Source organism: Cynoglossus semilaevis, chromosome 19 (assembly GCF_000523025.1).
Source record: "Cynoglossus semilaevis isolate Cse_v1.0 chromosome 19, Cse_v1.0, whole genome shotgun sequence".
Lineage (NCBI taxonomy): Eukaryota > Metazoa > Chordata > Actinopteri > Pleuronectiformes > Cynoglossidae > Cynoglossus > Cynoglossus semilaevis.
Genome location: NC_024325.1, coordinates 3787029 through 3800504, shown reverse-complemented (window position 1 = coordinate 3800504; position 13476 = coordinate 3787029). Strand labels below are relative to the sequence as shown.

Sequence of the window (13476 nt, the reverse complement as noted above, 5' to 3'; positions counted from 1 at the left end):
TTTTTAAAGGTGCAGGTGCAGGAGACTTTTGAATCGTGAGACTTTATTTCACTATTTGTGCTCCGGGCAATTGGAAATGTAACGGTTAACGATTCCTCCAGATTGGAAAAACACAGTAAAGTCAACATTTTTGATTCATTTCTCCGCTTGCTGCTCCGTGTCTTGCCAAATGCCTTCACGCTGTCGATGACAAGGAACTGCTAATTCCTCTGCCATCTGCACCCTGACTTCATGTTCAGCTGGTTCAGCGCACCCATGTTTGACTACACTAATAGGTGTCACTTGATTGTGTGACTCCTGGGGGGAAGTCAAAAATGGATAAACTGCTGCTGCTCACAAAACCGTGCGACTGAATGAGTGAATGAGTGAAAAACGAGACAAAATCTTCATAAACACAGACCATTAAACATCTGAAAGCACATGGAAAAAAATGTTGCTTCCTCTTGAGTAATGTCTTCCTGCACAGCTAATACCCTGTCTGGATTACTGCACTAACCACATACAGATATTCTTAAGAGTTAACGCTGTCTTTTGCATGATGTAATTCGTGTTACGTGTGCATTGACGTGTGAAAAATATATATGTATATAAATTGACAACAGAACTCATTTTAATACTCGTCTCTCAGGTGTTTAACAAACGTTGAAAAAGTTCTAAATGGTACTTTTGATTTCACACATTTTTCACCATTTTTGAATAAAATTGACTATCAACGAGATGAGGCGAGATAAAATAAGAAGTCCTCTATTCGTCCCGGAATGGGGAAATAGCCAGCTTTGACAACAGCACTACAGTATTGCATAGTACTTCAGTAATACAGTACAGTCCCTCGCTATTTCGCGGATTCACGACTTCGCAGGTTTTTTTGGAAACTGTATGTAAAATATAATGTATCCCGGGTTTTTGCATCTGCAAGAGATGTCACAAGAATGGGATGATGATGACGATGGTGGTTCGATCGGTCCAATTTTGCTAACAAAATCCACGACGTAATGACTACAAGCTACTCTTCGACGATCACAACGTTTTTGCAGCCTCGCAAAAAAAAAAAAGAGCCAGTTCCTGCTACTATTACGGATACACCTTCGGGAAACCGTGATAGAGGTGGGCCCCAAGAAACGGCACCACCCTGTGGAGAGACGTAAAATCAATCGTCGGCTGCGCGGTGAAAGTCATCATCACCTTCCTCGTCATCATTTCACCGCGCATAAATATGGTGTCGCTACTTCGTGGAAATTCAGTTCTCGCGGCAGGCCTTGGAACCTATCTACCGCGATAAATGAGGGAGCGCTGTATTGAAATTGGCATTCATTTATGTTAGGGGGCAGTGGTCGGCCTAGTGGTTAAGGAAGCGGACTTGGGTCTGGAAGGCTTCAGGTTTGTAGTTCACGTTCCTTATGCCAGAACCGCCATAACAATACATAACATAACAGTACGTGATATACTATGTATAAGCGCTGGGTAAAATGCAGTGTAGTGTGGTGTACTTAGACTCACCAGCTTCTGGAACAAATGGCCCACGGTGACCTTCTCATCCCACTGTTGAATGTTGGGGAGGAGGGCGTCGTAGAATTCCTTGTGGATCTCGAAGATGTCCTGAATCTTGTAGAAGATTGTTTTTATCTGCTGAATGGTCAGCACCGGCTGTGAGGTGGTGGCGGTGGCTTTCAGGGGACGCATCGGCTGAGACGGAAAAAAAAACGTAGAGAATGGATATTGGAAACTTTTTTTTTTTTTGGGTCCTGGAAAGTGGGAGCAGATAATGGCTCATTAGCCGCTGCCCTCCTCAAAGCGTGTAGCGACCTGTACCAGTACATTCGCAAGGAGGATTAGGTATAAGTTATGTGATGACCAATCTGTCGAAATTAAACTAGGAGGAAAGGGGAACGACGAGAGGAGGGGAGAGGAGAGGAGACTGAATGATTTCCCAAAAAAATCACAGTGCCTCCCGATGGAGTAAACTTTATTTTAAAAAAAACATCACTGTGTTATCCACCTAAAAAAAAAGGAAAAATAACTTAATGCTTATTGGTAAACACCAAAACATGAGCAGATTGTTAACATTCAGATATTTTTTTTCAGTGACGGAGGAAGTGGAAAGAGACAGAAAAACTATTGGTTAAACTGTTGAATAACCAGGTGTGCCTTCATGGCTGAAGGAGATGGAACTAAAAGACACACTGTTTTCCTTTTTTAATTATTGTTTTATTTAGAGTTCACCTTAACCCGGGTCGTATGACCTTTCTGGTCGGTTGTCTTCAAAATGTATTCGATGAGACTGCAACTAGGTGAGAGTGTAACACGATCAAACTTGCTTGAGCAGATGCTCAGAACAGAGAAGCACCAGACGTCTATGACTGTGGTCCTATTTTTAGTACCACCCCGAACTAGCGTCAGAGGTTTGGTGGTTTGAACAGCTTTGCAACAACTGATAGAGCAGCAGCATTGCAACACATTACAGTAGAAAAAGCGTCGCAAACGTCCTTGAATAAAAAGAATGTGTTTGTGTGCCTGTGTAAGAGACTTACCAGTAAAAGGGCCTCCAGCTGGTTAATGTAGATCTCTTCACTGGCCAAGAAACCAGACAGCACCAGTTTCTTCATTTCAAGACCTTTCTCTATGTCGCCCTGCAAAAAAAATAAAATAAAAAAAAAATAAAAATGACAGACCTGAATTGAATGCATGCCACTCAAAAAGACCATAAAATCAAGTTGTTACGTGTTTTTTTTATATATATTGATTTCACTTTAAAAAAATGTTTTAAATATGCTAAGGGATTTACCTGCTTTGAATACTAGGAAAAAAAACAAAAACAAACTGTTATTAACCATGACATCTTAATATAAAATATAGCCGGATTAACCATGGAGAATACACAAAACTCTGCACTAGGAAGAAATTTAAAAAAAAACTTTTTGAAGAAATTAAAGAAAATGGAACATCAAAGTTACAACGTTGTGTGCGAAGGTATCGGGTGGTCAACTTTTCTTGAAACTTCCAAGAAATCTTTTTAATAATGGATATAGAGAACTGAGAGGTAAAATCAATTTAAATGTCTCCCAAGTATTTTGTACGTTTCTGTATTTCTCTGTAACATGTACATTTCAATGCAATGTCTTATCAATGTTTCCTAATTGAATTGAATTGGTAAGATGTTAAATGTCATTTGCAATCAATTGTTTACAAGTACGACGCGGGTTCGGCTATCAGTGGATCAATGGAATCAAAAATATTGATCATTGCTGTATAACAAAAAAAAAAAAAGAAAATCAGGTTAATAAACTCAAACTGCATGGTCTTTATTAAATGCTATTTAAGCTCCCGCAGGCCATGCAAACTTACAGGACGGCCCGTATTTGGGGCCCCCGGGCCTTGAGTTTGACACTTGCTTTATACTTCTCGTATGTAAACATACAGCGCGAGGGCGATCGTGTCGTTTATTTCATCTTTTTTTTTAACGGTCAGTGAACATTTAGCATAAGCTCCTTTTGTGTACGTCATTGTATTTTGAAGATAAAATACACAAAGCAAAAACAATAGATGTTTTAAATGTGGCCACATCGAATTAGACAAATACTTCAACAAATAAAATAAACATTTGGTATGGATCAGAATTGAGTATTTAAATAATATAAACAATTCCCTGGGGGGGGGATCAATGGTTGGTTCTATATAAATAGCTACTTAAATATAGAAATGCAAATATTTGGTTCTATAATTAGTATAATGTAATTATATTCTATGTGATTGACTTAATTTATTTTTTATTAAGATTCTTGTCATTTTTCTCGTTCAATTTTCTGTCTTATAATTACATCTTTTTCATAAAGACACTAGTAAGCACATATAGTATAATTTAATGCAGACAGGTTGGACAAAAATTAATGCTTAATCTAATCTATAATCTGACAACACTGTAGGACAGGGGGTCAGGTTTGGTGCACCAGGTAGCCCCCATAGACCACCTTAGGTGGCCATGTTGGATGTTCTAAAATTAAAACTAGTCAACAAAAGGGTCAAAAATTGTACTGATATGTCCCAGAACTTGACGCAGCAGCATTAGTTTTTTTTTTGTGTGTGATTATTTTACTGTATCAAACAAGTAGCTATTTGTAGTACTAGGCGCCCTCGAAGTAGCTCTCCGTTTCCAAAAGTTGGTGATTCCTGAGAGTCGAAATGTAAAGGGGGCCCAAACGCGCCTCCCTATTTAGCTAAATGCAATGAAGTTCAATGTCCTTATTATGGGAGCACAGCAAGTAGACTTTCACTCTTTGCCCTCACGACGAAGTGCCATTAAACACACCAATAAACTGCTAGTCCAACCGCGTCGGTCCACGTGACACTCGAGCGCCACGTGTGCACGTGGAGCAGAAAGCAAAAATGAATTATTAACACCGACAAGATCCACAGAGAGTTATCAGATTATTGGCTACGCCTGGCTATGCAGACAAGGAGCCGTGACCTCATCGTTACCAGGATGCCAGTCATCGTTAAAGCACAACGACGACTGGCACCCCCCCTTACTGACACCATAATATTCTTTTAGACTGTATACAATAGTACGTATTTACTACGCATTCAGTGTACATAAACCACACTCTCTCTATATAGACATATATTTACATACATTAACACAGTACATACATGTACTGTACATATACACACAGATATTCATATATACATATAAATGTTTATATTACGTATATGTATATATATTTAGATATATATGCAAATATATATGTGCACATATATGTGTGTGCACTGTACATATACAGTAGGGTGCGTATATGGTATGCTGTAGGCATTAGAATTTCTTTAACTACATACAAACACAAACACAAAACAAAACATGCAAGCCAGTAATGACGATAACTGTAATAACAGTAAGTGGTCCGTTATTTGTCCCAAAATATAATAAAAAAGTACAAATCTGAAGTATCTTTTCTTAATTTACAATACGAATTATATGTATGTAGTATAGCCAAAAAAAAAAAAAAAATTTTTATGCGTTATAACGTATTAACTCTTACCACCAATTTAAGCCAAAACGCAAAGGTTTTTTACACTGTTTTTTACACGCGTTTTTTACACTGATTCGTCCGTGCGGACGTAATGCAATTTAAGCCAAAACGCAAAGGCGTTTTTTTTACACTGATTCGTCCGTGCGGACGTCCTCCACGTCCTGACATCTTACTTATCTCAGTGAGGTCAAACATTAGGATGCACTAATTTCTTTGACTGTTAGTGTCAAAAGGAGTCAGGACTGCTGTTTTAAGACTGGTCAGAACTTTAATAAATAAAACCCTCGAATCAAATCATCTGGATTCACAACAGGTCTCCACAGCGTGAGTGTGAAAATGTCAAAGGAATTCTGGCATCAACCTCAAATTCTAAAGGTCCCTCACAACAAACTGAAAGGTCAGTTTTACCAGGCCCGGTGCCAAAGGAAGGTCACATTCTCTTAAGGAAAACACTTTGTATTTTAAACTCCTTAAACTTGACACTTCCCTTCTTTTTTTTTTTTTTTTTTTTACACCTACCAAACTCTGTACTGGGATGCTTGCACTTACCCTGAACCCCCGACTTCCAAGAATTAGCACATTTATTAGTGAATGTATGAGACTGCGGTCTAAATGATGAATACAGCACAGAAGAGGGATTAAAAAAAAAAAAAGAAGTCAGAAAGGGAAAACTATTTTTTTCCTATAAAGGCAGAGGGTTTTTTTTTTTTTTTTTTTCCCCCTCTGCAGTACAAAGAGCTACTGTGTGGATATCTGGGCAGATATAATAAAAGAGTTCTCCTTTACGAAGCCTGCTCACGTGGACTTCTTCAAAAGTATAAAACTATAAAGAGCAGAGGCCGGAGTAGAGCGACTGTTTCTGTCCGCTTGAACATACACGCTGTACGTTTTACCATAAGCAGAACTGGCGATGTGAAACAGAAAAAAGTGGAAGATCAGCTGAGGGACCGCCGATGGCTGCGACTTTGACGCAGACACAGTGTGCTCTGATTTCCTCGAGGGATCAATAAAGTTCTATCTATCTATCTATCATTCTATCTATCTATTTCCACATGGAGGAAAACGCCGCAGCAGTTGAAGCCAACACAATTGGGACAGTTCGCACTCTGCGCTACCTACAGCTTCCTATTCTGGTCACGCTCTCAAAAGCATCTCAAAAGTGTCTGCTGACATGACTGAACGTACGTGTGTGTGTGTTTTCCCGTGAACCCGGCGCGCTGTCTCACCTTAAAGTGTCTATGTAACGGCGTGATGGGATCCAACTCCCCATATTCAAACAAGCCCTGCTCTTCCTCCTCCTCCTCCTCCTCCTCCAGCACTTTGTCCAAGTAGCAGAGCGCCTCCTCCTCTTCCTCCTCCATAATTCCTGTTTTTTACCCCCCCCCCCGACCCGGCCGCCCCCTCTCCTGTCTGATCCTTCTCTCCTCTATCAGCCTGTGAATCCCCCCTCGTCAGGTCTTGCCTGAACACAAGGGTGCTTTCTGCTCAGATCAAGTCGCCTGGACACCGAGTGAGAGAGAGAGAGAGAGAGAGAGAGAGAGAGAGAAAGAGGACCCCGCCTACACAACCCCACCCCTTCCTCTGCCGGGGCTTCCTGGTGTGTGGCTACTCTGTTAATATGTGTGTGTGTGTGTCTACGGTCGATGAGGGTTTGCCTCTCTTGTAGCTTCCCCCCCCCCCCTTCACAACGAATGCTCTCCAGTCACTTCTGACTACAAGGTTCACTTTCCTTTGTGCCTCACTCTTTTTTTTGTCATCGATTTATATATATTTATATATATATTTATATATATATTTATATATTTATATATATTTATATATATATTTATATATATTTATAAGTATGTTTTATTTGTTTTGCACAGCTTACTTCCCTTTTTGTGTTCTTACACCACTGTCTGATGCAAGTCTCATAAGTTTCCTCCTCCCCTCTGGCAATTTTCTCTTTATTGATCCGCTGGGAGCCTTGATCGTTGAGCTGAGAACATGGCTAACACACTGCTGACGATTCCAGTTACAGGTACTAGCGCAGTTCACCGGTCCACAGCGGCGAAACCGGGTGTGAGGGAAAATTCGCATCCCAAGATAACGGAGTAGGAATTAAGGACAGTGACCAAAGTGTCACGTTGGAGCTCATTTGCTCACCGCAACTTCTCTGATCCCTACATACATCCAACTTTACAGGAAGTTCCACTTAAAGTGTAACTGCTGCTCAATCAAGTAGTTCTACTCTCATAAAAAAAAAAAAAAAAAAAAAAAAATGTTATAGAATTCATTCCAATTTTGTCACATATGGTGTCAAACTCACGGCCCGCATTCCAAATGCGGCCTTACGAGTCATAAGAGTAAGGCCGAGTTCGCCATAATTTTAAATTTGAATAATTTTTATTACACAGAGGTATCAACATTTAGTGAAATCGACATTCATTTTTCACATTGTTATAGGACTTAAATAGGGTTTTACCTTGTTTCAGTGTTTTACCAAGTAAAAAATAAAAATCAGTTTTAATTCTAATGTTAAAAAGTATTTGATTTCCCCATCCCTTGGCCGCCCACGAAAACTGCTCTTGTAAATTGCCATTTACACCACCTGTATGTAGAGTTACAGTTGTTGTTTTTATACATTAGACCATTATATTATTATTGAGTCTCTAACTCTGTTAAATAAATAATTTAAAAAAAAAAACATTGCATGGATGTGTCATACACTGACCCTGACATCGCTTTTATGACAGGGTCAGGTAGAAGCAAGGATAACATCACAAGGATCCAAGCGGAGAACAGATCTTAAACAGAGTTGGACCACAGAAAATATTTTCACTTTTTTTTTTTTCCATATAGTAAAGTATTCAGTAATTACATTATACGAGAAGAGTAAAAACTGACTAGTCATGAAGATATAGTGAAAAGGCACTATAGTGATAATAATTTTTTTTTTGTATTTAAATATACTTGCTCTGTCTGTATTGCTGAGTCCCATCAATAAACTTAAATCATATTCAGTTCCTGGACAGAAAAAACTGTTATAACTCTATCCTTGCCTCTTATGTTCCGACTTAAATGCTGCCACTGACTGAATTCTGACACTAGATGGAGACACATTTTCATTTCCATTTGAGCAAAAACAGCACAGGGCGATGCAAGCAATTAAATTGACAATTATTAATGTGTTATTATTAAAATGGGCACAGTGGTTTTTGCATAAACACAATGTGATTTTGGGCAACCTAAAAAAAAAAAAAAAACGATTCCAGTTACAGGTACTAGCGCAGTTCACCGGTCCACAGCGGCGAAACCGGGTGTGAGGGAAAATTCGCATCCCAAGATAACGGAGTAGGAATTAAGGACAGTGACCAAAGTGTCACGTTGGAGCTCATTTGCTCACCGCAACTTCTCTGATCCCTACATACATCCAACTTTACAGGAAGTTCCACTTAAAGTGTAACTGCTGCTCAATCAAGTAGTTCTACTCTCATAAAAAAAAAAAAAAAAAAAAATGTTATAGAATTCATTCCAATTTTGTCACATATGGTGTCAAACTCACGGCCCGCATTCCAAATGCGGCCTTACGAGTCATAAGAGTAAGGCCGAGTTCGCCATAATTTGATTTGAATAATTTTTGTTACACAGACGGTATCAACATTTAGTGAAATCGACATTCGTTTTTTCCACATTGTTATAGGACTTATTAGGGTTTCAGTGTTTTAGCAACTAAAAAATAAAAATCAGTTTTAATTCTAATGTTAAAAAGTATTTGATTTCCCCATCCCTTGGCCGCCCACGAAAACTGCTCTTGTAAATTGCCATTTACACCACCTGTATGTAGAGTTACAGTTGTTGTTTTTATACATTAGACCATTATATTATTATTGAGTCTCTAACTCTGTTAAATAAATAATTTAAAAAAAAAAACATTGCATGGATGTGTCATACACTGACCCTGACATCGCTTTTATGACAGGGTCAGGTAGAAGCAAGGATAACATCACAAGGATCCAAGCGGAGAACAGATCTTAAACAGAGTTGGACCACAGAAAATATTTTCACTTTTTTTTTTTTCCATATAGTAAAGTATTCAGTAATTACATTATACGAGAAGAGTAAAAACTGACTAGTCATGAAGATATAGTGAAAAGGCACTATAGTGATAATAATTTTTTTTTTGTATTTAAATATACTTGCTCTGTCTGTATTGCTGAGTCCCATCAATAAACTTAAATCATATTCAGTTCCTGGACAGAAAAAACTGTTATAACTCTATCCTTGCCTCTTATGTTCCGACTTAAATGCTGCCACTGACTGAATTCTGACACTAGATGGAGACACATTTTCATTTTCATTTGAGCTAAACAGCACAGGGTGATGTAAGCAATTAAATTGACAATTATTAATGTGTTATTATTAATATGGGCACAGTGGTTTTGCATAAACACAATGTGATTTTGGGCAACCTAAAAAAAAAAAAAAGAGAGACATTTATCAGAGGCCCTCAAAGGAGAGGCCCTCTCAGGCAAACCGTTCTGAGGTGTAATTCCTGTCTGCACAACTAATGTACTTTAGAACTATTTTCCACAGATTCTGGATGGGTTGCTTCCAAAACATGAGATAATTTGAAGTCTTATTAGACGTTATTATGTTATATGAAAAAAATATATATATATAAAAATAGGCTGAAAGATGAAGTCTGTCAATTAAAAGATTGCAATTTGTCGCATGTTGTCGCATTGACAGACACAAAAGGAGTCAATTATTTCACAGTCAGACAAACGTGACGACGTGGTGCAGAGGAATGTAGTTAACCCTATGACAAATTTGTGTGCATTAACCGCTTTAAATTCTCCATCAGAGGTAAAATTGTCCTTTTTAATAAGATGTTGCTTGTTCTAATAGAGGAGTACAAATAATCTAATGGCTTTAAAATATTATAAAATCTAGTGGAAAAAAACAAAACAAAAAACTTTAAAAAACCTGAAACGCTTTACGTCACCACCGGCAAACTTGGTGAAAGATTATCATCTCTTTACGTCATTGCCATTTATGTGCAAAAATGACTGGAAATTTCAGGACATTTACAGAGAGCTGCAAAAATAATACCGGTGGTGACCAGTAAAAACTGGTCCAGGTAGTGAACGACGTAGTAGAAGACAAATTTAAAAAGTACACTACTTAGCAAAAGAATGAAACGTGTGTTTTAATCTGCAGAGACAAACCTATACTTGTATATATTAAATTAGCCATTTCCACATACAAGAAGTTCAAGGTGGAGGACATTTTGATCGATAAGTCAACGGACAAAACGCGCTGCTGAGAAACCACAAAACATAACCTGTTGATGATATCCATCCACCTATGCAAACAATTGATTTTTATTTTAGTTCCATTACACTATAACGAAAAGAATACGTTTTCTATTATGATGTCAACACATTCTTACAATTCTCTCGCTCCGCCTTGAAAACTCAAGGATTTCCTAAACCATCCTGGAGGTGTGCCTCACATGTGAGCAGCGATCAGTCATCACATGACCCATTTTTTCCCCCCCCATTGTCCGACAACATGAAATAATGTGTACAAGTACAAGTGTTCTCTTACCCCAGGCGTGGGGGGAGTGCTTTCCCCGTCAGGACCTTGCGGCAAGCACAGCTGGGGCGACATGGTGGGCGATTCATCTATATAGGGCAATGTCTCTGATCCATCCTGGGACTTCCCGTCTTCTGGCCCGTCTCCCTCATATCCATCTGTGTTATAGTTGAAATCTGAAGGGGACAGAGATCACAGGAGATTTAAAAACAGGAAAGACGCACAAGGTCATCAATGTACTTTTAATACGTCGAGACGACTAATGGTAACAAGTCAATGCCCGGCAGATGAAATACAGTATATCGAATGATAAGAAAAAATTGTCAAAAATGTTGCTTTTTGTTTTTGTTTTTTTTTTTGCCACAGCTACATTATAGAAATAAACCAATCACATACTACATGTGGTGTTAAAGATATTAAGAAGGACAATAGAAACTGCAAGCCCTTCGTCAAATATGTAAAAAAAAAAAAAAACTTAAATAAAAAACCTAGAAAAATTAATCACATCAACAGATGATGATGAACAACAACAAAACCAATAAACCACTTGGTTTATTTAGGGATCGTATCCATGTTATAAACCTGTGCAAAACAATAATAAAAGGTCTGGAAAGCTAGCTGATAAATGTGCAAGATATAAACGAAACCTGCAGTTTAGCTAGCGGTAGACTGCAAAGGCAGGTGAAGTAGCTGATGAGCAAATAAAATGTAAAAAGTTCAAAGTTCAAAGTTCAGCTCTGTAGTGGCCAGCTAGAGGACGCTCTAGCTGGCTGGTGCGACAAACACTCCGGAGCGACTTATATATGTTTTTTTTTTTTCTTCTTCCTTATGCATTTTTTTGGCTCCGGAGCGACTTATAGTCCAGTAAAAACATGCTATTTGTATATCAGCTGTGTAGAGTTCAACATTTAAACTGTGGGTTAATTTACCACATTAACTCTTGAAGCCATCACAAAAGTGGAGTGATGTCAAAAATTTTTTTTTAAAAATATTCCTGATGTATCCAACAAATCACATTGGATCATAAAACACTGTCCCTGCAGGAGCACCCATCTGCCTTTGGGAAAAAAAAAAACAAAAAACAAAAAACAAAAAAAACAGAAATTCATCCATCTGTTAGTGTTAGCGCATGTGATATATGCACAGCTACCATATGGTTTAATTATAGCTGTGGGCCAAATGGCTGATAAATGCTGCATTTAGGTTGTGGTCGAGCCACTGAAGCATGAATGAAAAGACTCAGTGTGATCAAGCATTGAGAGAGGACACGACAGGTGGAAACATCAAGGCAACATCAATGCCTTGATTAGATCAGAAAAGAAAAGAAGTGACATCATAAGTGTGTTTTTCTAGTACAGCTATATTAGGGGGGGCCCTTACATCAGAGTTAAGGTATAGATTGGGATTATGCATTTCATTGTACAAGTTAAGGTTAGAGGAAAGGCCAGGGGTTTCCAAAATAGGGGGTGCACCCCCTTAGGAGGGCCGGGGGGCCATTGCGGGGGATGGGAGGAGCTGGAATGAATGAAAAAAAAACGTAACGTAGCATATTGTCCAATGCTGTAAGTATTTAACAAGTCTGGCAAAAAAAAAAAAAAAAAAAAAAGGATTCGTTGAAAGCAGTGTATAATGACCTAATATAGAAAACCTGATGATAATATCGAAAAGGAGGCCGTTGTTTTTAATTCTCCACGAAAACACTGAAAACAAAAAATGTACATTTTCAATTTAGGATTGGAAAAAAAAAGTTTTCAATTTAGGATTGGAATAAGGGTCAAATTAGAGTTAGTGTAAGGATCATGATTGAGATTTGGCATATATTTGAAGTGGTTAAAGGTTAGTGAAATGTTATTCATTCATCACTTTGGCAAGTATGACAACATTACATTTCATCACAGTTCTTTTTAGATGATGTTCCGAGGAGCGCATGTTTTTACGTAACGATAGCAGGACTTGTAGCAAAATAAGTTTGCTAATAAGTCGTAGTTTAATATCAGCACATTTTTTTATTATTATTATTTAGCTTGAATTGGCTTAAATCGCGATTGTAAGATGGTAAGTTGAGCTGCAGCTTGTAATTATAATTCCATGTATAATTCCATGTATTACATGTATGTATGTAATTCCATGTTCCACGTTTCTCTCACTGAAGGGTTAAATGCAGGAAGACACAATGGTACTAATGCACCCCAACAACAGTCCACATGCGTGACTAACAGGAAAATCAATGCTGCACTGTCAGACCACACGGGGTCGATTAGTCCTAACCTGTTTTTACTGTTCAACAGAGCAGTTGGTAAACACACTCACACACACACACAAATTATACTGTTGGTTATGAACAAGAACAGGCAGGCGAACCTCACATATTGTACCATGTAACGAATTGAGTGAAAAAAAATGATAACAATTCTACGAATATGACATAATTATGCTAATATCAGGCTAATAATATCGGTCGGCCCATATTATCGGACATCCCGATTGAGAACCAACAGATTAGAATGATGAACTTTGTTTCATTGCCAAATGATAACAATTCTATGAATATGACATAATTATGCTAAATATCAGGCCAATAATATCGGTCGGCCCATATTATCGGACATCCCGATTGAGAACCAACAGATTAGAATGATGAACTTTGTTTCATTGCCAAATGGTGAGCATGAAGGAGCATTAAAAAAAAAAAAAAAAAATTAACAGTGACAATTGTTGTGGTTACCTTTCTATCAGAGGTGGGACCAAGTCATTGCTTTGCAAGTCACAAGCAAGTCTCAAGTCTTTGCACTCAAGTCCGAATCGAGTCTCAAGGCAAAATAGGCAAAGTCCGAGTCGAATCCAAGTCAAGACTGAAAAGTGTCAAGTCAAGTCC

General features: G+C 38.2%; 1 protein-coding gene across 1 annotated transcript in view; it reads right to left on the bottom strand.

The window, feature by feature from the left end:
• The window catches only part of abr (ABR activator of RhoGEF and GTPase), an 88907-nt gene that overhangs the window by 45675 nt on the left and 29756 nt on the right, over positions 1 to 13476 (bottom strand). Inside the window, 3 exon segments of the mRNA XM_008332330.3 lie at positions 1498 to 1683; positions 2529 to 2627; positions 10614 to 10777. Of these exon segments, the coding sequence (XP_008330552.1) occupies positions 1498 to 1683; positions 2529 to 2627; positions 10614 to 10777 (449 nt within the window).